Here is a 26,452-nt window from a genome sequence, read left to right as displayed (position 1 = left end):
ATTGTTCATCCTAAAAAAATTGTAAACCCCCTAATTTTTTTTTTTACGTAATTGAAGTAAGCCCAATATAATTAAATTTGGCTTCTCTTAATTATATTCTTGCCCTTTTAAACAAAAAGAAAAAGTCCAACAATAAAGTTTGTTGATCTAATTTTTTATTTAAAGCAAATCCAACAACAAAATTTAATAATTTGCCAATCTTAAGCCTCCGTTTGGGAAGCGCGTTTTGTACGTTTTGCAATTGTTTTTTTAAAAACTGAGTCCCACAGAACTATTCACACATTTAAAATTTATTTTGCTACAGTATTTTCAGTTTTTAGCAATAAACGGTATCCAAGTAGACCCTAAATCTTTTTTTGGGGGAGGGGGGAGCCCAACAACAAACTTACCAATTACAAGCTAAAGAAAAATTTGCCAATTAAAACAAAAACCCTAACCAAAGAGAATCAGAGAGACAACTTTTGCCTATCGCTCAACTACCTCCACACACAATTGTTATACTTGTGAATTCTCTCTCTCTCTCTCTCTCTCTCTCTCTCTCTCTCTCTCTCTCCATGACCTTCCTCATGATGCAATAAAGACTACCTTGTATAGATAAGGCATGGTCGTAATTAACTTACTTATTATTAGAGTAGTTGTTTTAATTTATTTATTTTGATAAGAAAAGCTTTATCAAGGTTCAGTGTCAAAAATGCCTCAAGTGTCCCAAAAATCAGATAGTATGAAAAGTACCCAGATTTACCATCATTAGAGCATTCACATCAATCTGTTTAAATTTTTCTATCTATTTTAGCGTAAGAACTTACTTTTTTTATTTTTATTTTACACAACTATTTTTACAAAACACCCATATCAGATTATCTATTATACACTCAATTTTATTTATATAATCATTATTATACACTCAATTTTATTATACACAACTATTATTATTATTTTTACTTTGTACTTTGTAATTGTTTCTCTTCTCTTTCTGACAGTATTCTCATCTTTTCCTCAAACAACCACCACAAAGCTCCATGGCTATCTCTTTACTTTATACTTTTTCCATTTAGAGCATTCTCATCTTTCTAAACCTCCATGACCATGGCCAAAGCTCACATAACCACCACAAAGGCCAAAACCCACATAAATCAAACCCCTTCTCTCTCTAGCTCTCTAAATGCGAATTCCACCTAGCCTAGACCACCATGGCCAAACACCATGGGTTTAGCGAATCAACCACCAAAAACAAAAGACTTTTAACTTTGGGCTCTCTCTTGGATTTGGGGACTTGGTGATTTTGTTTGGTTTTTGTTGTTTTGAGTTGTGGGTGTAGTTTGATTTGGGTTTTGGGGTTTGATAAATGTGGGATTTTTGGCTTGGGTGTGGTGGCTGGAAGGTGGTGGGTGGTTGGACGGCTTTGTCTTGTTTAGAGGAAGAGTGAGTGAGATGGAGATGGAGATGGAGATGGAGATGAAGAATGAAGATGGAGAAAGGTTTTTTTTTTTTCAAAATAACACTAAAACTCAAACAATTTCATTAATCAGCACATTTTCAAAACTGTTTAGCAATCTAACATCTCGAGTGTAAGGGGGTCGATTTTGGGGTGCTAAATCGAGTATAATGAACTCAAGTTCTATGCGTGGAAGTTGAGCATTACAGACTAGAGTTCCACGAAGAGATCATACGAAGGAAGAAAACCCAAGTTCAACACGAAGAAGGCTTGAAGAAAACCCAGAAATTTCTACACGCAGAAGGCTTGAAGAAAACCCAGCAGAAACACAAACCAGCAGAAACCTAAACAAGAAACACCAAGAAACAATAAACTATGAAGAAGGAACAAACCGGAAAGATCAAACCCACGAACCCATATCTCCCTAACCTAAACTATCCGGCTCAGATTGAACCTAGGCAGAGACGACGAAGGTTCCAAGAAGCGGTGGCGGCAGCGACGACGAAGCTCCAGGCGAAGGGTTTCCTCTAATTTGTTGGATTCAATGATGTTCTTTGGTTTGATGATGGTTGTTGTTCATTGGCTGCTGCAAGGAAATCGACTTCTTCAGACTCAATTTTGCTATCTCGAGATGTTAGTTTGCTAAATTGTTTTGAAAACGTGCTAACTAATGAAATTGTTTGAGATTCAGTGTTATTTTGAAAAAAAATCCTGGAGGAAAAAGAGAGTTTGGGGAAGAGAGAAGGAAAGAGGGTTTGACGAGGAGGTGAGAGAAAAACAATAAAAATATGGTGTAAATGCACTTTTAGTCCCTACATTTTGACCCGATTTCTATTTTGGTCCCTACATTTTATTTTTACCACTTTTAGTCCCTAAACCAATTAACACGTGACATTTAAGTCCTTACCATCACCCAACTAACAGAAAATGCTGACGTGGCTGACGGAACAGTAAAATAATGATTAAAAAAAATTATTTTTACATTAAAAAATTGCCACGTCAGCGTTTAAATTAAATAAAAAAAATCAAAAACAAAATTAAAAACAAAAAATTGAACATGAACATCAACAACAACAAACCCAGAATCAAGAACATGAACATCAATGACAACAAAATAGATCAGACCAAACCGCACCCAAACCAACAAACCCAGAATCAAGAACATGATCATCAAAGAACATGAACATAAACAACAACAAAATAGATCAGACCGAACCACACCCAAACCAACAAACCCAGAATCAAGAACATGAACATCAAAGAACGTGAACATCAACAACAACAAAATAGATTAGACCGAACCACACCCAAACCAACAACAACAAACCACACCCAAACCAACAACAACAAACCCACACCAATCAGACCAACAACAACAACAAACCTTGCAATCCCAACCAACGAACCCAGTCGAACCCAACACCCACCAACAAGCTCGCTTCCACTGAAACGGAACTGGACCCTAACTTCACGCTCGCTGGAGCTTTCTTCTTTGCCGCCAGAGACTTCACGATCTTTCCACAATTATCGTTATCGATCTAAGAGACTAAAACGGTGTCGTTGTGATCGTTTTCGTGTATCAATGATGGCCGAGGGAGTGGAGTCGTGGTCTCTATCGCCGTCAGCGTTGCCGCCTGAAGGAAAAGGAGAAGGGAAAGTGGTGGTTGTTGTTGGAGGAGCGATGGTAATGGAATTTCCCTTGGATGATGACAGTGGTGCGACGTCGTTTTCTCCTTCTTCTTCCCCTAAATTGCCTCGCAGGCTTTGCCGGAGACTCTTCGAGTCTAAGTCCCCACATAACTTCACTGTCGAAGATATCGAAGCCAAGCTCCCCCATGCCGATCTTCGCTAGGAGTGTGCAAACCATGACCGAAGCCGACAACACCGACCGGCACCGACCCTTCTGCACCGCCATTGGCACCGACCGATGGAGCCAATGCCGGCGATCGGAACGCGAACGGAGCTCCGATGCCGGTGCGGTGAAGACATCGGAGATGCAAAGCAAGCACCAAGTAGAGCCGAACCGAACCGAAAAAAATAGAAATAGAGAAATATTTTTCAGATCAGGGATACGACATCGTTTAGGTGTGAATCTGTTTTAAATTATTTTACTAAAACGTAGTCGTATTGGGTTATTATAAAATTAAAAAAAAAAAAAAAAACACACACACACACACACGGACATAAACGGCACCGTTTTGTGTTTTATGTAGGTTTTCAGACTTACCCTACTATAAATTCACTCTTTCGCACTGGGAACCTTAACTCTCTCTCTCGCTCTCACCTCGCCAGTCGCCTCTAGCGGTCTCGCCGGCCTGAGTCACGCCTTGCAACAGCAGCAGCAGCAGCTCACCACGGTAAGCCATCAGCCCCTCTTTTTTGGTTTTAATGGAAATGGAGTGAGAGAGATTGTGTTTGTAGTTGTAGCCTTGTACGTACTAAGATAGTAAGATTGGACAAAAGCCATCTGCCATTAACGTGTTTGTGCTTTGAGATTTTGACTTTGAGAAGATACTAGAGAGTGTTTGCTGGAGAATGTTTGCTGGAGAGTGTTTGTCTCTTTTGGAACTCCGAATAAGAACTAAGAAGGATGTAAGAACTAAGAAGTGGGGAGTGGCTAGTGGTGGGGACTCTCATGTCTTATATGATATTTAATGGAGAGTGTTTGCTGGAGAGTGGAGAGTGTTTGTCTTTTAATGGAGAGTTTTATATGATATTTAATGGAGAGTCTTATATGATATTTATTGGAGAATGTTTGTCTTTTATATGATTCATCATGCCTCTTGGGCCTTGGCTGCCGGCTGGACACATGTATGGACACACATAATATAAGTACAAAACACATTGAATTAATTTATTGGTTGACACTTGTGTTTGGATTGCTTATTACCGGGGTCCCCCACTGGGCTCAGACTGTAGAGATTCCCTGCTCCCTTGAGTAATTCAATTTGGGTGTATTATTATTATTATTATTTTTTTGTTTTAGTTTCATCAATGATTCCTTCACTTTTGTATTGGAATTGGACATGTTTTTATAGGGAGCTTGTAATAGTTCGTGTAAAAATTTTTGCTCATGTTAATATAATGATCTACTTTTTTTTTTATTCTTTTTTAAAACACCTCATACCATATTATTTGTTTTATAATATACATATTATTTACATTTAAAAAAATGTAGCATGTAAAAATTGAAGTTGGCCCCCCAAATTTTGAATCATTTCAATGGTGCTCTTAAAAGAAAGAGAAATTATATTAAAATCATATAATTTAAGAGGTTTAACAAATTAAACTATGTAGAAAATGATAAATTTTTGTACATGTCTAATAGAACAAATACATGACTTTTATATAGTCATTACTTTCATGCTTAGAGGTAGGATTGGTGAAAGCTTTTCTTAACTTTAATTTGTCCACTGCTATCATTAATTCAACAACCATTCATTCATTAATTTATTAGTTAATTTATTTCGTTAGTTAATTTATTTCGTTAGTTTTTAGTTAATTTATTTAGTTAGTTTTTAGTTATTTATTTATTTAGTCAATTTAGTTAATTTATACCTGGTAAATATATAGTTGATGCTTGTCAATTATAATGCTTGTCACTTGTCAGTTTAGTTGTTATCAATTTTTTAGCATTTATTTGTCATAGTCTACTAAGTAGTAAGTAGTAAGCACTATTTTTCCTTCATTCTTCAGCATTTTAATTTTTGAGGGAGACGAGATTGAGAGAGTTCACGCTTTCAATCCTTCACCGAGAGGTAATCACTAAACACTCTATATTTAACATTATGATTTTAAATTTTTAGTACATAGTAACAACTGCTTTAAGTTTATATATAATTATATATAAAATTAGCTTTTATTTTATATTTATTTAATTGTGAATTGTTGTTAATATTAGTGACATGAATTGTTGAGTGTGGGTTATTTGATTGAGATTTGAGAGTGGGTTATTTGATACTGCATTTGTTGGAAAAATTATAATCTAATATTGTTGTGGAAACTTTGTTTTTTTGTTGGTTGAAATTTTTTTTATTAGATGGATGTCGATGCTCCACCTGGATTTGGTGCACCTGGGGACCATAACCCACCTCCTCCTAGTCCTGGTAGTGCTAACCCTAACCCACCTGAACCTGCAGCACCAATTGGACTTGGTGCATCACTTCCCCCACTATCACCTAAACAAGGTGGTAAAGACCCGTCTATAGTATGGCAGCACTTCATTAAGTTGGCTGGTTTTGATCCCGATAATCCTAGGTCTCAATGCAAATATTGTAAAAATCAATATAAATGTCATGGTAAGAAAAATGGTACTTCAGGCATGTTGCAACACATGAAGGCGTGTAAGAAGTGGCCTTTTCCCCGTGATGATAAGCAAAAAACTTTGTCTTTCCAAGCGAAGAGAGAAGGGGAAAGTGGTTCAAATGTGTTAGTGGTTGCAAACTATAGTGAAGAGAAGATAAGGTTGGCATTGGCAAGGATGATCATCATTGATGAATTGCCTTTTAAATTTGTGGAGCGACAAGGCTTTCAAGAATTTATGGAAATAGTTGAGCCTAGGTTTCCTATTCCCCATCGCACTACCATTGCAAGGGCTTGTATGAAGATTTATTCTAGTGAGGTGGATATTTTGAGAGGAGCTTTTGTTGGGCAATGAGTTTGTGTGACAACGGATACTTGGACATCCATACAAAACTTGAACTACATGGTAGTTACCGCACACTTCATTGATGGGGATTGGAATTACCAAAAGAAAATCTTAAACTTTTGCCCTATAGCTAATCACAAAGGGGACACCATAGGTAGAGCGATTGAGTCATGTTTGTTGAAGTGGGGTATAGACTGATTGTTTATAATCACCGCGAATAATGCTAGTTCTAATAATGTGGCAATTGATTATGTGAAGAAGAAAACAAAAGAAAGAGATAGTAGCATATGGGGTGGCGAGTTCATGCATATGCGTTGTTGTGCGCATATCTTGAATTTGATAGTGCAAAGTGGGTTGAAGTCCATTCATGAATCAATTGCCAAGGTTAGGAATGCAGTGCGATATGTGAAAGCTTCTCCCGCAAGGTTTGAGAAGTTTCAAGAATGTGTTGAAAATGAGAAAATCAAAGCCAAATGTTTGTTGTCCCTTGATGTGCCAACAAGGTGGAATTCCACTTATCTCATGTTAGATTGTGCTTTGAAATTTGTGAGAGCATTTGATAGGTTGGAAGAGGAGGATGGACATTACAAAATTTATTTTTGTGAATTAGATGGGAATGGGAAAAAGCCCATTGGTTCTCCTAACTATCTTGATTGGGAAAATGTCAAGACCTTTGTGAAATTTCTTGGCATATTTTATGAGGCGACACTTAGATTTTTTGGGTCTTTGTTTGTCACTTCTAATACATACTTCCATGAGCTAATTAGCATTGAAGATCAATTGCAACAGTTGTGTAGTGTTGATGGGGATCCACTTTTGAAGAGTATGGCGGTAGAAATGAAAAAAAAGTATGATAAGTATTGGGGAAGTATGGATAATATCAATTTGATGCTTTTTGTTGCTGTTGTTCTTGACCCAAGGTATAGATTGAAGTATGTAAAGTTTTGGTTTAGGGAGTGGTATGGAAAGGACAAGGGAGATGAGATGAGCTCTAAAGTTCGGGATGCATTGAAGAGGTTGTATGTGGAGAGAGTGGGTCAAAATGGAGTTTCGAGTTCTAGTGGTAGTGGTGCTTCATTGTCTAGGGACTCCATGCCAAGTGTTGGTAATGCTTCATTGTCTGATCGCATTAAAAGTTATAATAATAGGTTTAAGCAACACTTGGCGGACGAGGACAGTGTGGAAAACAAATCTGAGTTGGATAGGTATTTGTTGGAATCTTCTGAGGACCCTGATGTGGAAGATTTTGACATCTTGATGTGGTGGAAAATGAATTCTTCTAGATATCGAGTCCTTTCCCAAATTGCCCGTGATGTGTTGGCTATTCATGTCTCTACAGTTGCATCCGAGTCTGCTTTTAGTACAGGGGGGGCGTGTTTTGGATTCGTTCCGTAGTTCACTATCTCCTAATACAGTTGAAGCCCTTATTTGTACCCAAAATTGGTTAAAGGATGCAAAGAAAAAAAGACCAATAAAGCTTCGGGAGTGCATGGATAATGTGGAGGATATGGATGGTTTTGAGATTGACACTGGTAAATATATGTTCATTTTGTTTGTTGTATATATCAATTGTTTATTTATTTTCTCAATGCTTACGAATCATTTTATTTTGAATGGGATTGTAGAAATTGCATCGGTTTGCCCAATTCCTATGGAGGAGGATCCAAGCACTGTTGTGTTGGATGATGATGAGTGATGTGCTACTCTTTGCTTGGAGTTAGTTAGTAGTTAGTATTATGTAAGTATACATTTGTTTGTGTTAATTATAAATATTCTATTGTTCATAAACGTTTTATTGTTATTAACACATGTTTATTTTGATTTGTTTAGTATTTTGTAGGAGTTCTAGTATGATGCATAGTGCACAGCCTTACTGGACAAAGGACTTACAAGAATTAGCATTTTTTTGCCTATATGCTAATTATATCTGTATATGTTATTGGTAGTGGACTTTTCACTAATGATAGTTATTTAGGTATTCATGGATGAGATTATTATTGGGGATACAAGCAATTAGCATTCTTTTGCCTAAATGCTAATTTAATTTGTATATCTTTCTTTTGGCATTTGTGGACAGTGATAAATGGTTCTGTAATACGTTATTAAGTGGATACATTAACGCTTATTGTTATTAACATTGACAAACAAAGTGACACTAATGATATTATATGCTACATGATAGTATTTTGGGAGTTGAACTCTTATTGAGGCAATTTCAAAATATTTTTGCATGATGAATTAAATGAAAAAATTTGGATCATTATGTGAACAGATTTTTTGCACAGGTTTTGGAATATGTTTTTCTTGAACAGGTTGATATATTGATATTAGGCTTGAAAGCCCAATTTTTTTATTATTAAAAAAATAGTTTTTTTTAATATTTCAAACCGACCAAACCGACTAAACCGCACCGCAAAAAACCGCACCGCTATAGGTCGGAAAACCGACCTTAGGCGGTATGCATCGGTACCAATTATAAAAAAAACCGATCTCTATCGGTTCGGTAATAAATTTGAAAAAAAACCGCCATTACCGAACCGCGCACACCCCTAAATTCTTCGCTGCCAGGTCTCTCTCTCTCTTTCTCTCTCTTTTTGGTGTGGTTCTTGAATATGAAGACTCTCTCTCAACTTTACTCTTCTCAGTTATTGATTTTTTTTTTGAATTCATTTAATTAATTACTGTTTCTTTTCTTCAAATCACTTTAACTAAATGAGTAAATCCTGATGCGCCACATCAGGATTCTGGGTTTGTTGATTTGGGTGTAGTTCGGTCTGATCTATATTGTTGTTGTTGATGTTCATGTTCTTGATTCTAGGTTTGATGTTCATGTTCTTGATTCTGGGCTTGTTGTTGTTGATATTCATGTTCAATTTTTTGTTTTTAATTTTTTTTATTTAATTAAAATTAATTTAAACGCTGACGTGAAAATTTTTTAATGTAAAAATAGATTTTTTAATCATTATTTTACTATTCTGTCAACCACGTCAGCATTTTCTGTTAGTTGGGTGACGGTAAGGACTTAAATGTCATGCGTTAATTGGTTTAAGGACTAAAAGTGATAAAAATAAAATGTAGGGACCAAAATAGAAATCGGGTCAAAATGTAGGGACTAAAAGTGCATTTACGCCTAAAAATATTAAATAAACAACTACAATAATCGTGTATATTTACACGGTTACTGTGTTAGGATTAGTGCCCTTAAATCCTGTTGTATGATGCTATGTATGTTATTATTTATGACATTATGTATGACTTAATGTTGTGTTTAATAAAGTTGTTTTATTATTATTTAAAAATAATGGTAACATGAATATTGAGACATTATCATATAGTCCATGAGATGCATTGTATGTGATTTAGTCACAGAAGATGTAAATCACAAGTTCCTTGTAAACTCAAAATGTAGTTCGTAGTCGGTGATGAAAATTAGACATTTCATCTGTGAAGACTATAACATATCAACTAAGATGATTTATCTTGATCATGGAAATTGAGATTTCTAGTTGGTATGTTGATATGTTTTAAGAGTTAAAACATATTGAATTGGACCATGTGAGATTTATTATTCTTCCAACAACTGTCATATGAATAATAAACTCACGACTTATATTTGCATGAACTCTTAATCCTGAGAGAATAATAGACTTGATCATGAGGTGTAGGTTGTTTTGATATATCAGGAGTGAGATCTAGAGTAATGGTCAAAACCTTAGTATGTTGGGCAACCACATTTAGTATTAATGAAACATATATTCTCAAGATGGAATTCATAGTCTCTTAACGGATATACAAAATATTCCCTTGAGATAAGTTTAATGAGATTGTTATTCATAGAATTAGGCCTAACCATTTTAGTAAGGAGTTACTAAAGTATACATATTTATAGAATTTGATTTCATAAATAGATATAATGAATAACTTTAAAGAATTAAACTGGGTACTTAAGGAATTAAGATGTAGTAATCTACAAAGTGACCGTCTTCTTTCATAACTTTGTATTACTACAAATATTTTATGAAGGGGTTGTGTGTACAATAAAGTCTTGAGATATAATTTATAGATAAGGCCTAGAGTGCAACTATATTTATATAGTGGTATTAAATATAATTAATGGTAACTTTGGATTTGTCAAGAGTTGACAGAAAAGTCCAATGCCCATTGGAGCTAGTGTCTTATTGGTCCTTTTTGGTCCCACTCTAATGGCCTGTTTGGGAGTTTAAAAAAGGAGGGGGAGTAGAGTAGAGGGAAGGGGAGTAATTCAATTACCTTGTTTGGGAGTTTTTTAAGAAAGGAGGGGGAGGGGTTTGAAAGGGTTTCAACTACCTCCAAACCCCTCATTTTTAATTCCCCCAAATTGGAGAGATTTGGAGGGAGAGTAGAGCACATAAAATTATTGATAAAGTAAATTACCTAATTTACCCTTATTATATTTATAAAATTACAATGTTAAAAACAAGGAGAAGGGCTAATTACTCCCTTCCCCCTTACTAATTATAAAAACATCCAAACAAGGTGGAGTGTAATCATTCTCCTCTACTCTCCTCCCCACTACTTCCCTCCCCTCTACTCCCCTCTACTCTCCTCCTTCTCTAAACTCCCAAACAGGCCATAAGTTACACATTTGAGCCCAATTGGAAAGGTTTAAAAGGTCAGCCCAATTAGATAATCGGTTAGACATAAAGGGAGAAACATACAGAATTTTCTGTAGAGAATTTTGTAAGAACGATTACGAAATAGTGCCAAAAAAAAAAGTGTTAGACACTTTTTGATATTCTCCCTTTGGAACTGATTGAGAGACCACACATCTTGGGCGTTAGTAGAACTAGAGTGAAGATTGAAAGTGTTCCCAAGCGCTTCTGATCTTTGGTTTCGAAATTCACCGCTCCAAGGTATACTCTCTTGTTCTTAAATTTTGAAACTTATATAGTGCATGTTAACTTTTATGAATGAAGTAGATCCGTTGTTTTTCCGCTGCGCACATGCATATTTCCATCATACTATAGCAAGTTTGTAAATATAGACACTTATACAAAGCTTGATGTGAGACTATTTTAGGTCATATTGTGTAAATTTGAGCACTTTTTGTAATGTGAGTGCTCTAAGTGGGTAAGAGAAAGAAAGCAAGCTTCAAGTACATTAAAAAGAGGGTATGGCATAAACTAAAAGGGTGTGAGGAGAAGTTGCTATCTCAAGAAGGTAGAGAGATTTTAATAAAAGCTGTGGTTCATGCAATACCCACCTATACTATGCGTTGTTTCAAACTGCCTTTGGGATTTGTTTAGATATCGAATGTCTTATTGGAAAATTCTGGCGGGATTAGAGAGGTGATCGTAGAAAAATTAACTAGGTTAAATGGTAATCACTTTGTCAACTTAAGTCAGAAGGAGGAATGGGTTTCAAAGATCTTAGTCTATTTAATGACGCACTCTTACTTAATCAAGTTTAGCGGTTCTTGAACAATAAGAATTTCCTCTGCTATCCGGTCTTCAAAGCTAGATTATTTCCCCATTGTTCCATCATAGAAACTATTGATTCACACCATGGGATGTATGCGTGGAAAAGTCTATTGAAGCGTCGAGAGGTGATTAAGAGAGGAGCAAGATAAAGAATAGGCATAGGGATGCGGTCAGTATTTGGAATGATGCATGATTTCCATCTTTATGCGGTCAGTATTTGGAATGATGCATGATTTCCATCTTTAGTTCATCCAAGATTTTTATCTCCAGTGGAAACATATCTAGGGTTGCAGGGTCCCAAATAACATGTGAAACTTGGTTTGGAGAGCTTGTAAAAACGCTCTACCTGTTAAGACCAACTTAGTCCGTCGGAAGTTGTTAACTGATGATGTTTGTGAGCATTGTAAGCAATTCCCTGAGGAAGTCTGCCATGCGGTCTGGCTATGTCCTAGTATCTCGATTGTATGGGACTCTAATCTCATGTGGGGTTTTTGATATTCGAAACACTTCCCCACCTTTTTGGATTTTTTGAAATACATGATTGAGGAGAACAAGAATTTGAGCGTGTTTGCAATATTTATTTGGACTATTTGGTATCGGCGTAATAGACTTTGAGTAGAAGACAAACCCTTCCCAATTAGTGAAGTGATCCCAATGGCCAAACAACTCCACCTGGACTTCATTCATGCTATCCCAATGATCCAGCCTTATCTTTCAGCCTTTAACCTAGCCCCGATTCGATGGTCTTCTATAGCAAATCCTGCAATCAAATTAAATTTTGATGGTGCAGTCTTTCAGGAGTTCGGTGAAGCAAGCCTAGGGGTGGTAGCTTAAGACTCTAGAGGTTTGGTTCCAGCTTCTCTAGTGGAACAAGTCCTCTTGCCCCATTCAATTGCTGAGTTAGAAGCTATGGCAGCTATGCATGGTCTAAACTTTGCTCAAGAACTCAGCTTCTTGTACATTATTTTGGAGAATGATTCAAAAGTTATTATCAAAGCTCTGCGTACCAATGAAGATTCTCTCATCTCATTCAGTCACCTTATTGCTGAGGCAAAGTTTTTCTCAGTTTCCTTCTGTTCAATAATTTTTAATCATGTTCGTAGACAAGGTAATATTATAGCTCATACTTTTGTTAGACATACTAGACATGTTAGCAGTTTCTCCGCGTGGATGGAAGATGTTCCTCTACACATCAATAATGTACTTTTAGCCAATGTTAGCTAGTTTCTTTAATGATATGAACTGGTTTTCTTCTTTAAAAAAAAAAAAAAACGTTCAGTGTCATATATTAACATAGATTATTATATCAAGTGAGTATGTTAATAATATTCATCATTATTTATACTAAAGTATATTTCCTTAAATCTTGAAAGTTCGGTAGTATCTATGTGCAATTGGATAGCAAACTTATCTAAGAGTATGATGTTTGGTTTGACTCCTCACTTCACCTATTTGCTTTTCTAACTAAGAAGACAATTATTTAATATCTAAACTTGAATATTTCATCAAATGCTGTTCAACTTAAATCCCAAAGAATTTAAACTTATATGGTTGACATTAAATTATAAATGTATCAACTTATGCTCAATTGTTTTTTTAATACTTTTGAATTTTGACACATTTTTAAACATAAACTAGTATTTTAAACATAAGATAGATGCTATTATTAAGACATGAAAATAGTTATAGATCTTCTAAACAACAAATCACCCATATAGTATTTAAATTTAAAATGTTTGAACAAATGATGTTCAATTTATGTTCGAATGAATTCAAACAATTACAGGTGAGATCACATCGAAGCTATAATAGGTTTATTTAGGCTAGAAAAATAAACATGAGAAAACCTAATTGTAACATGACAGAGTCTTTTTGTATAATAAAGCAGATGTTACTAATACTTTACTAAGGTCATAACATAGAATTTCATATAAAAAAATACTATAGTTTGTGATGACAAATTCCATGAGGAACACAGTTGTTCGTGATGAGGAATTCCATACAAAGTATTGAAATAAGAATGTCGCTTGTTGCAACCATGATTGGTCCAATAACTCTTTTGTTTGTTATATTTATTTTGCAATTCTCTATGTACTATTTCATTCCATTAGGCATGAGATAAAAAAAAATGATTTAGAGTTTTGATTGATGTTTTATTGACTATCATAAAAGTGTTATACGCCTAGTTTGCTGCCTCATTATCTATTAGATAATTATATTGCGTGAGCATGAAATAATACATATCACAATTTATATTGAAGCATACCTCTTTAAATATCAAGAATTTGTTGGTGACTTGGCATCAATGTTCAATTGGATTACAAACTTATTTATGAGTGTAATGTTTGGTTCGACACCTTACTCTAGTTTTGTATAACATCACACCAACTAAAAGTAGTGCTGAAGGTAGTGCTCTAAGTATTACATCTTGCCTTATTTGTTGACATTGTTTGGATATAATTTTAATTTTTAAAAATTCTTTTAGGTTGCATTTGTAAACATTAACAATTGTGGATTCAGAATATTTGACAAGGTCCTGTGGGTTGCAGTTTTAGTCCAAACATGTTAGTTGTCAGTTAGTTACAAGACTATCTTCTCATTATTAAGATATAAAACTGTAGTTTAATCTAATTTGGAAACCCATTAGTGTCTTTGCCTAATGTAAAGAGTAATAATATTGTAGTGGATGTCATAGGTTTCAAATCCAATTAATCCTATGAAATCTATAAAAGGAGAAAAAATTCATTACACTCTTGGTTGTTGAAGTTTAGCTTATATGTAATTTTAGTCCATAAAATTTAAAGCGATCGTTTTTGGTGCCTTGGATGATATGGGTAAATTAAAATCTGACACATCTTCATTTCATAGGGATTAAAAGTGATCATATTAAGCTTTTTAATGACTAAAATTGATCACTTTAAGTTTTTTATGGACTACAAGCAATCAATTTAAGTTTATCAGGAACTAAAAGTGATGTTTTAAAATTTAGGTATTAAAATTGCTCATAGGCTAAAGTTTTGGGACTAACTATATATCTTGCCCAAAATTTAATGTACAACGTTTTCAATCGCGTGAGCAAGGATCCATCCTTTGGAGATGTCAAAGTAGCATTGGGGAAGTGGGGGACAAGTCCTTTTACTTTTACCTTGGCCGAATTTCAAATCTCTCACTCTTTGCTCATTCTTCCGAAGGTCTTATTCATCCGTGGGCTTATAACCAAGGCCCAAGAAGGAGTATCAAATGGGTAATATGGAAATTTTAGGATCATTGTTTGGATTGGCTCAAACTCAAAAGTCAAAACCAAATGTTACTTAAATCATGACCAATTGACCATGATGTTCAAGGAGCATGTTGAAGCAGGCAGATATCCGTGACTTAGAATTTGATGTCTTGTGTAATGGGTGCCAGTTCGATACTGAAGTGTCACCTCTCCCAATTTCAAGGCATAAGCCACTAGTAGTGCACAATTGACAAACATTGAGAATGCTTCTACTGTGTATAAACACCACCAATACATTGAGAAGCTTTACTCCTGATGGATCAAATAATTGTAGTCTAGGCTTTGGGGGCTGTGTCAGTTGGAAGATGAGTTTGGTTACTTGCTCGTTTTGAGTTTGAGTAGGGACTAACATTAATTTGGCGGGGAAAGTAATCGCTGGGATAGAGCTTTTATTTTGAGGGAGTTTTTTTTTTCTGGAGAGAGTTTCAACTTTAATTTGTGACAAAAGTTGTGATCCTAACATTATTGTCCTTATTCTCCAAAAAAAGAAAAGAAAAAAAAACTTGGGCCTGGTATGGGCTTAGGAGTGGGTTGATGATGGGCCCAAGATTTGTGGTGGTAAAAGTTGTGGTCCTAACATTCCTTTCTATATTTTCAAAAAAAGATATAAGAAAGAAAAAAAGACAACTTGGGCTTGGTATGGGCTTAGGAGTGGGTTGATGATGGGCCCAGGGTTGGTTGCAGAATGGATTCAGATTTATTTAAATATTTTTTAATCTGGGCCATGTTGAGTTTGGTATTCTACAGTTGACTGAGCAAGTTGTTTTGACCGTGGAGAAGCTATTTGTTCACTAAAGCAAGCTGGTTTGAGTGGAGAAGATATCACATCTCACGAGGTCTCATCAGATGAGAGAGTCCAAACAACAGTGACAGGTAAAAAAACAACGAAGTGAGTAAAAAGAAGGGAATAATTACACTTTACTCACTTGTGGTTTATCTCTAATTCAATTCAATTTGCCTACTCGTAGTTTCATTTTTGATACTTTATCCACCTGAGGTTATTTCCGTTTATGCTCCGTAATCCACCTCTATTAAAATTAAGGGTAAATAGGTATTTTTGCTCAAGTTTTATGTCTTTCTCTTCCCAAAACAAAAAATAGCACAAAAATTCAAGAGAAAGAAGATCAAAAAATGGTATTTATCTTGAACATGAAGAACATACCAAAAAAAAAACCAGACCAACCTACAAGATCGCTGAGTTAATGAAACATCTTCGAAACTTGAGTGCATTAATTTTGTAACTTTTTCCAGTGAAAGCTTCAGCAATATTAATTAGATGTGGTGCATTTTTTCCAAGCATTTTGTAATATTAACTTCAAACCCAGATCAGCAATATTAACTTTTTCCAAGCATTTTGTAACTTTTTCCAGTGAAAGCTTTCTCATCAATATTAGATGTGGTGCATTTTTTTTTTTGGGTAGGATATTCTCATCACAAATGTAAACAAAATCTTCAGCAATTTTTTCTTCTCTACGAAAAGAGGGGTGGGGAGGATGAGGTTAGAAGACTACAAGTCTTTTCACTGTAAAAAATATGATAAGCGCAATTGTATCTCTTGTATGAGTCAAGTGGTAGATGCCAATCCCTGAAATATGATCTTTTGTTTTGTTTTTCTCTTAATAAACCAACAAATGATAATCTTTATCATTAACAAGAACAAATTTCCCAATGACAATATAAATTTGTCATTGGGAAATTTTGGGTTTTGTAGAGTTAAGCTGTAAGATTAGAACCCAATTTTCATGGAGGGACAAGGAATTGATTCGACTTCAGTGGCACCTCTTGCCAACTGGAGAAATGATTTTTTGAAGATGTTTCATTAAGTCAGTGATCTTGTAGGTTGATCTGGGTTTTTTTTTTTTTTTTAGGTATGTTCTTCATGTTCAAGACAAATACCACTTTTTGATCTTCTTTCTCTTGAATTTTTATGCTATTTTTTGTTTTTGGAGGAGAGAGACATAAAACTTGAGCAAAAATACCTATTTACCCATAATTTTAACAGAGGTGGGTTACGAAGCATAAACGGAAGTAACCTCAGGTGAGTAAAGTGTCAAAAATGAAACCACGAGTAGGCAAATCGAATTAGAGGCAAACCACAGGTGGGTAAAGTGTAATTATCCCTAAAATAAAAAACAGTAAATTTTACAACTTAATTATTGCGTAAAATATTGTATAGTTTTTTTTGTTTACAGTATTACTCCTCATAAAATATCGTTCTCATAACATATACAACTCGCGTGTGGCATGCACACATGTTATGAGATAAATTTCTTATAAGACTGTATCACAAGACCATTTTTCTCTGAGTGTAGGTATGTCTGAGTTTGACACGTTTATAAAATGAAAATTTGGACCCATAGGTTAGAGAGGGGATGTTGATCGAGATAGAACCCACACATGAGTGGGTCTATTAAATTATGTCTAGTTCCACCTTGATTCTTCTTAATTAAGAATTTGTAGCATATGCTGGTTTCACTTGTGGAATCAATGTCTAAATATTTTCCCATCATATTCTCAATTGCATTGTCCAAAGACTTTTCATTTTAAAAGTGGGTTGTAAACTTGGACCCAAAATTTAGACCAAGGAGGGATTCTTTGAGGAATAAGTGGTGGCCACCTACAGGCCAAGGGGTGCTCTAGATTTTTTTTTTTTTCCCTGTGTGCTTGTGCTGTAATTTTGAATAGGAACGTGTTGTTTGCCATGTCTTTTGCATGTACTCCATAAATGGTTTGCCAAGGCTTTGGTTAAGATTGTTGTGGTCTTGTTTTTGTTGATTATTTTGTCTGCTATGAATTTCCCTAATTGCATATATTTAGTGATTATCAAATTATAAATTACTAGAGCCTTGTGTGATTGTGGAAAAATGAAAACAAAAACTTTTACAAATGCTCAATAATTTCTCTAGAAAGGAGATTGGAAATAGGTATAATCAAAGCAAAGTGTAAAAATGACGTTGGTCGATCAAAATTTACCATTTGAAGAAATTATTAAAATAATTGTTTCCTAAACATTGGTCTTTTAATTTTTTTTTTTTTTTTAAATCCATTTTGAGTAGAGTACGTACACACTGCCTCCACGTAGAAACCATCTATATTGATTTATTCTCCTTGGTGTCTGTATATACTTCAAGAAAATCAATTCCAGATCAAAATAAAGCAAAGTCACTGTCTTCCCACTTCCCAGACAATAAAGCACTGGCGAAAAAAATACTTTTTGTTCCTACATTTTGAGCTTATTTTCATTTTGGTACCTAACTTAATTTTGCGCCTACCTCAATCACTGAAAATGAAAAATCATGTCCATTTTAGTTCCTACCATTAACCTAGAAACAAAAAACAAATACGTAGTAAATAGAGTGTTCTGCTAATTGAAATGATACTGATGTGACCATTAGAATATTATTAAAAAAATTTACCTGGATATTTAAAAATGCCACGTCAATATTTTAATTAAAAAATTAAAAACAATTTTTTTTAATATAAATTAAAAAAATCAAAAACAAAAAAAGAAATACTTTTTCAGTTTCAAAGATTGAGAATTTTTTTTTTACTAACTTTCTTAACTGTTTTTAAAATTTCTTGGTAATCAAACACAATATCATAAAAATTAAAGTGATCAACCTTTAAACCTTTGAAGTGATCAACATCACACTTCGGTCATTACAGCCAAGCGAAAATCTCTAAAACTCTCTCTTTCTCAGATCAAAATCTCCCTCTCCCTCTCTTTTGGCTTTCTCTCGTTTGAAGTTCACTCTCTCTCTCTCTCTCTCTCTCTCTCTCTCTCTCTTGGCTTTCTCTCGAATCAAGATCTTTCTCTTTCAGCTTTCTCTTTAGGATCTAGCTTTGATTTGGGTTTAGAGAGTGAGATGGATTGAGATCGGTGGTAGTGGTTGTGAATTAGTGGTTGGTCCAATGATGGATGGGGGTGGATCATTGGATGAGTTTGTTGTTGGCGTTGCTCACTCTCTCTCTTCGATCTACCCACACCTATGACCAAAGATCCTAAGCTCCGACTCTCACATTTTGATAGGGTTAGGGTTGATAATTATGTGAGCTGTTGGATTCGAGGAGGTGATTGACCAAAAATGCAAAGCATAAGGATTTGGGTTGGTGTTGGGTTTTGGTTTGAACCCAAAAATTGATCACCAAATACTCTCATTGTGGAGTTTCAGAGAGAGAGAGAGAGAGAGAGAGAGAGAGAGAGAGAGAGAGAGAGAGAGAGAGAGAGAGAGAGAGAGAGAGAGAGAGAGAGAGAGAGAGAGAGAGAGAGAGAGAGAGAGAGCTGTTGGGTTTGGGTTACGAATTGAAGGAAATGAAAGTTTTCTTTTGTGATTGTTGTTACTTGTTGCTATGTTTATTTTAAATTTGTGGAGTTTCAGAGAGAGAGAGAGAGAGAGAGAGAGAGCTATTGGGTTTGGGTTACTAATTGAAGGAAAAGAAAGTTTTCTTTTGTGATTGTTGTTACTTGTTGTTGTGTTTATTTTAAATTTCTGGGTTTTTTTTTTTTTTCATGTGGTTTTGATGGTTTTTCTGCATTTATGGGTTTGATTTTTTGGAGATTTCGGTAGAGGATAGGGATTTTGTATGTATTTTTGCATGTTTATTTGCTAAGAAAATGCAAGAAAAGAAAAGAAAGAAAATCTTGATTATTTTAATTTTTTAGGCAACCATACATGTTCTTCCCCCAAGAACATGAAGAACATGTTACTCTTGTTCTTTCCGAAAATAATGAAATGAAAAAAGAAAATAATTTAATTACTATTTTTAATTATATTTTATTTTTTTGTTTGTGTTTTATTTTTTTCAATTAAAATTAAAATTGAGATTTTTTTTTTGCTTTTATTTTTAATTAATTTATATGCTAATGTGGAATTTTTAAATATTTTTTTAATGACCACATCAACTCCATAATTTACCTCTTCAGCATGTAATATGCCAATAATGGGTTCCGTTTAACACGTTTGCATTTTCTATTACTGGGTTGACGGTAGAAAACAAAATGGACATGGTTTTTCATTTCAGAGACTGAGGTAGGGGCAAAATCAAGTTAGGTACCAAAATGAGAATAGACCCAAAATGTAGAAACTAAAAGTGCATTTTCGCCTAAAGCAAACAACACAACACATTCTCGTCACAATCTGACAATGGGACAGGGTCAAGAGGTCAAGACTAGGATTGAACCACAAGTTGAAATTTCACAATATTTTTATACTACCTTTGTTTTGTTTTGTGGTGAGTTTCAGTATACTCTTGATTATTTTATTCTATGGTGACTAACAACTCAACCTGTGAACATGTGAAAATGTTACGCGACTTTGTAATTTTTTTTTTTGGGTTCACTTTTATAGTGTGCGAGACTAATACATAACCCTAAGTAGCATTTACCTTTGTTTAAGTGTGTAATATTACCTTATAAAAAAAGTGTGTAATATTACCTTTGGTTAAATGTGTAATATTATGAGTTGTAGTTAGCTCAATTGGTAAAAAAATTTATCGTCGAACAATGAATAAAGGATATGAGATTTATTTTGATAATAAAGAGCTCTCATTAGGAATATACTCGTACGTTAAAACTCTCTTTGGAATAAAAAAAGTGTGTAATATTTGTTACTAAAAAATTTACACAATAATCAAATTTGATTGCTGTTTTATTACATAATGTTTTGAAGTTGGTTTACAAATTGTAATGACAAAATTTTGGCTTTGGCAAATTGTAGGAAAGAGGTGAAATTTTTTTCTTCTATAGGCCAAAAGTTGACAAAGAATGAAGCTCACAGCGCAGACGATGTGCAACGTTTGTATATTGTGTTGCGGCCGGAGTCCGGAGAGAGGGCAGTGCAAGAGAAGCAAGATTCTGATTCAGGCGAGGAAGGAGCCAAGAAGGGGTCTAAATTCTAAAGGGAGTGAAAGTGGCTCTGACAAGAGTGGAATCGAAGGTGGACATGGTAGCCAGGTGATCAGAGACAGTTTGTTCATTGGTAGACTTGCCCATACATGTGATGTGTGTGCATTAAAATTGAGGAGCAACATTACATGTTATCCCAAGTTAATTACTGGCTTTCTGGGAATTTGAAATTATTCTAGCTTGAACATTGGCTGGTTGGTATAATTATTTCCTACATAAGAGATTTTAGGAACGGTATCACTGTGCAGAAAATCATATGATGATTTAAGAATGTAGTTTTGTATAAGATAGATTAAGTCCTTCTAGTTCTTGCAATAAGACTTTCTTAATTTAGAGAGAAAGAAACTGGGCCAAAAATTTGATTCCAACCCAAAAATATAAAGAATTGAAAACTTTGTAGTCCATCATTGTAAAGTAAGAATTGCTAAAGGTACCAATTTTACTAAATTAAAACTTTACAAACCAAACAAACTTACATCACAATAAATGTGATTGATTGGTGACATATCAACACTATAATAGAGAATTTTATTATTTAGTTTTTTGTTGGGTTTAAAATTTGACACATCATGAGCTTGTAAAGTCTATGTAGTAAAATTTGCAATATCTCTAACATTACTCTTAAATTAGGAATTGCTAATAATAATGAGCAAATTTCTTGCTACAACCCTGATAATTATTGATAAATTATAAAATGTAATCTACGATTAGGGCAAAGGTTCATTAGGGATCATAATTAGGTGTTGCCATAAATTGCTAGCTATATGCATGTGTGCTCGCAGATGGTGTCTAAAAAGTCAAGCCTAGGTCCATAGTACTTAAAAATTGATGTTCGATGGGCAGTGTAATATTTTCTTAATTAGTTTATGATTGCTGTGCATACCCAAATATAGTTATTGGGCCTAAGATGTATTTGGGCTCACAATCTATTTGTATGGTGGGCTTTTGGATTTCCTACAATGGGTGATGCTATGCTCGGCAACTCCGCTTCTCAAGTTTCCCTTCTTTTTAACCAAAGCTCCCCCCTCTTTTTCTAGGATGATCACCTCTCCTCTCTAGTCTCTTCGCTCCAGAATCGCCAACCTCTTCAACTGGATCTTCCTTGCCTATTTATAGCCAAACTTAGTGGAACGGTCATGATTATTCCCCTGGTGAGTGGAAGGAGGGGTCCAATACTATTACCCTTAAGTGGGGGTTTAGTTGGGAGTGGGAGGAAGTGAGAGTGGCATTGGAACTGGTTCCACCGTTGGCTGTACTGTTCGGCAGGGATGTTCCCAAAGCTTTCTACTGGACTTACGGGAACCCGACCCTTCTGGCGGTCAAATTCCCCGAACAAACAGGGTTTTACATTTACAGCGTGTCATCGGTGCTTTCCTAATTTCGAATTGGGTGCCGAGGATCATCCGGACGGTGCTCGTAGGCCCGGTTACACATGTGATCTCAAACATGATAGTTCTAGAGCTCGACTCCCAACGAGTCGTGGGCTTCATGTACGTGGCATTGTTGTGATGGGCTTTAGTGAGTATTGGGCCCGTGGACGAATAGCGTCCCGTATAATTGCTTATAGAAGTTGAGCACGCATCTTAATTAGTGGTTTGGCTAATTAAAGTTTCACATTTCTAATTGAGAAGTAGTTGCTTTGTAATGATGCTCAAGCATACTATATAGTATATACTTCTTTCAGATGGTATGTTAACTTAGTTGGTATTTTTGTTTTCAATTTTCAGTCTTACACTAATTTTAAAAGTCATCATTTTCAGTATTACAAAAGTGGAAACATCAAGAATTTTCTTTGCTTGGCTGAAATAATCATGCAACAAATATGGCTAAATTTTACTTCATTATGTTTATTTCTGTCATAACTAGCAGGTAACTAGTTGGCGTTGTTTGCTTCTTTCTTTTTTTTTAAGCGGACCATTTTGGGGTTTTGTTTAAACTCAAACTCACATGTTCTGATGAATACCATTCACAAAATGATGAACTAATCATTTAACTATATTTTAATTGTATTTACTATATTATGTACACAATTCAACATGTTGCATTGCAGAGGAATGTGATACAAAGACTAAAGGACACCGTCGAACTCCTCCTGCAAGAGCATTGGGAGAAAGCATTTACCGCATATCGAGGCACAAGCCTGGGAAGAAAACACACACCCATTTGATTTACAAGCTTGAACTTCCACCCCAAGATGAGAAGAATGAGTCACAGGAGTCGCTCAACATTGAACCGGTAGGCTCATTCCTTATACAAATAAAGAACCCGGACGGGATCAGCATGGCACATCCCAGTTCAGAGGGCTACAAAACAATCGCAAGACTGTGTTTCCTGCACACCTTCATGGACAGTTTGGACAACTACTATCACGCTCCGAACCCAACTATAAAGATAGGCACGTGACAACTATAAAGTAAGCACCTTAAAAGCGTGCAATGCCTTCTTATTAACTAAAATTTATCCACAAAATTTAAATCAATTAAATCCAAAATACCTCAACAATTTCTTTATGAATAGATCTCTAATAATTTAATAGGAACAAAATCCAAACCTCATGTACATAATGTCAATTGGCCAATAAATATAAAACTATTAGAAGACCATCCAATCCCAAAATCACTAAGCTTCTTTTCCTTGTCACGCCCCGAACCCAATTATAAAGATAGACACGTGACAACCGCCGCACACTTATAAAGTAAACACCTTACAAGCGTGCAAGACCTTTTTAGCAACTAAAATTTAACCACAAAATTTAAATCAATTAAATCCAAAATACCTCAACAATTTCTTTATGAATAGATCTCTAATAATTTAATAGGAACAAAATCTAAACTTCATGTACATAATGCCAATTGGCCAATAAATATAAAACTATTAGAAGACCATCTAATCCCAAAATCACTAAGCTTCTTTTCCTACTCACAACACAATATCAAAACTCCCAAAACTTGTTATTCTTCACAATTTGAAATTGGAGGGGAAAAAGGGGGGTGAGCTGACAACTCAATAAGTAACCAAAATCTTAATAAGTTCTATCAAGAAATAGATCTGTAAAGTAATATGATGTAATATAAGTTTTTGAAAGTTATAATATACTATGGGTTGAAAAAAAATAACTAAGAAGTTTCATAGTCTTAAAATAATAAGTTGCAAATAGATCACATACTTTAATCTTACAATTATATCATAGATAGTTTAGAAAGTAGTTAGTTTTCCATATATCAAAAGCTATAACTTACAATAGGTTCCAAAAATACATAAGCATTTTTAATGACTCAAAATAATTCAAATATTCAAACGTTATTTATATTCTTAACAATCTTATGACTATGGTCACACTATTTCACCGTGACTAGGCATCAGAGTACCAATGAATAACCCCCATTGGCTGGATATCAGAGTACCAATGAATAACCTCCATTGGTCTGGGTATCAGAGCACCAATCAATAACCCCTATTGGCTGGGTATCAGAGTACCAATGAATATCCCCCATTAGTTTGGGTATTAGAGTACCAATGAATAACTCACATTGGCTGGGTATCAGAGTACCAATGAATATCCCTCATTGGTTTGGGTATCAGAGTACCAATGAATAACCCCTCCTTGGTTTGGGTATCAGAATCAATTCATAATCAGATTGTCCATAATCATATATATGAAATCATGGTTTCTAACAAAAATATATCTTATTCAAATACATATATATAATCATATATTCAATATTCAAATATATTTTTGATATTTCTATATTCTTTACTTTAAATCAATATAGCTAAAAAAATAAAAAAATAAAATAAATTTTATATTCAATGCTCATATATAGTTGTGAAAATTCTATATTCTTTACCTTGAATTAGTATAGCTAAAAACAATTAATAAAATACATCATATATTCAGTAATCAGATATATTTGTAATAATTCTTTACTTGAAATTGGTAATACAATAGAAATAAAATTGTAACAATTGTAAACAATTTTCAGTAGTTAAAATACGTAAAATAAAACCAATTAAGATAAGGTTACTTATCTCAGCTAGCTCACCACAAAAGAACTTCTCTCTAAAACTTTCTCTAAAATCCTTAGATATCACCGAAACAATTTTCAAGCACTATACTCAATAATACTCAATAATAAAAGAGAGACTATTAAAAATATTCAATAATTTTCCACTATTATCTCAAAGCAAAAATCCACATATTTTCAATATATCTTCTTTATTTTCTGCCACCATTAATGCCTTAGAGATAAGGCTAAACTCTTATTACTATATCATACTAGAAGGCAAACAAAGACTCCGGGACGCTATTACGCTAACACTTGTCTTCTTCTTCTTCTTCTTCTTCTTTTTTTTTTTTTTTTTTTTTTTCTCTACCACCTGCCACCATTATCATCTCAAAATCTCATGCCACCTACCACCGTTATCATCTTTTGAGATGATAACTCCGAGTACCATTAGGCACAAGGCCTTATGGGAAAAACAACCATTATTTCTTTTCTTATTTTCTTTTTACTTTTCATGATAGCATGTCAGAACTCAAAGCCTAGGTGCAAAAGGGTTTTTTTTTTTTCTTTTTCTTTTTCTTTTTCATCAAATCCACTACATCGGCACTGTTACTTAAAGAAAGTCTACGCAAAACACCTAACCTTTTAAGAAAATATGCGGCTTCTCTCTACGCTTAACGCACAAGGGTATTGAAAAAGATTAAGTTACTGAACATAGAAAAATCTGCAGTAACAACGTCTAGTTTATCGAAAAATAAATCCAAATTTTTCTTTGTTTGCATCATTAAAACTCTCAAGTAATTAAATAGTTTAACTATTGGCCAAAATACACACATAAGAAAATATTCTAATACTGCATAAAATCTAAATTTGACAAAAGAACAAAATTTCTTAAGCTTTTACCTCAAGGATGTAGTCAATCCTTCTCTACTTCAGTCTTTTGGGTAGTCTCCTCTCTCAAAATATCTCTCCATACACGTTGACTTTTAATAAGCTTATATATAGCTAGGGTTTCAACATTATTTTCTAAAAACTACCTTAAAATTAGAAATTATAAAATTGGCCCCACAAAAAAAATTTACTTAAATACACCTCCTTTTAAATCTTTTTTTTTTTTTTTTTTTTCGGGTATTACAACTACTGTACTGCCCAGCTGATCCACCGGACTTCTTGAACTACAAAGGATGCGAATTCTTGCTCATATTAGCTTCAGATGACATAGAAGAGGAGTTGGGTTTGGAGCTCAAGACAGAAGGGGAAAGTGATGCGTCTTGTTCTGATTTGGTCAGGACTTTTGGAGAGACTGCTTCTACTAGTGCGCCCTTTTGAAAGGCACCTGGGTTTGAATTGAATCTCTCCCCATCCAGTGCTCTACATATAGATGCAATGCTAGTTGAGATGCTACTACTGCTCCCTTTAGGTTCCATTTTGTTGAGTGGATAATGTTGGTACTAGTTGGGTTATGTAGGTAACTCACGATCATGCATTAGCAGGCACAAAAACGCTTTGTATATTTTTGTTTTTGCGATTATTAATGTAAAATGGCATCTTTCATTTTGGCTTTGTTCGTTTACTGTGTCCATAAATCAAATTTTTTTTGAGTAAACAATAATACTTATTAGATCACATACGAAAATAATAATAATAGTGTTTTTAAACCTGGTTTATAATATATATCATAATCAGAGTACAACTACAAAATGACATGACTTTTGTAGTTG

The 26,452-nt window shown here is 34.5% G+C and overlaps 1 protein-coding gene and 1 pseudogene across 1 annotated transcript; both read left to right on the top strand.

The window, feature by feature from the left end:
* The first annotated feature begins 6,386 nt into the window (after positions 1 to 6,386).
* Positions 6,387 to 7,478, top strand: LOC142628631 (zinc finger BED domain-containing protein RICESLEEPER 2-like). Its single transcript, XM_075802684.1, has one exon. It carries the CDS (start codon positions 6,387 to 6,389, stop codon positions 7,476 to 7,478), a length of 1,092 nt encoding a protein of 363 aa, XP_075658799.1.
* A 13,108-nt stretch (positions 7,479 to 20,586) lies between these two features.
* Positions 20,587 to 26,077, top strand: LOC142628630 (uncharacterized; annotated as a pseudogene).
* The last annotated feature ends 375 nt before the right edge of the window (positions 26,078 to 26,452 follow it).

The sequence above is a fragment of the Castanea sativa genome, chromosome 3 (assembly GCF_040712315.1).
Source record: "Castanea sativa cultivar Marrone di Chiusa Pesio chromosome 3, ASM4071231v1".
Classification (NCBI taxonomy): domain Eukaryota; kingdom Viridiplantae; phylum Streptophyta; class Magnoliopsida; order Fagales; family Fagaceae; genus Castanea; species Castanea sativa.
Note: the sequence above shows the minus strand (reverse complement) of the source record. Positions and strands in the feature narration are given on the sequence as shown.

Bases quoted from the DNA above. Each gene is read 5' to 3' on its own strand.
- LOC142628631 (XM_075802684.1), top strand. From the start codon at position 6,387: ATGCATATGCGTTGTTGTGCGCATATCTTGAATTTGATAGTGCAAAGT.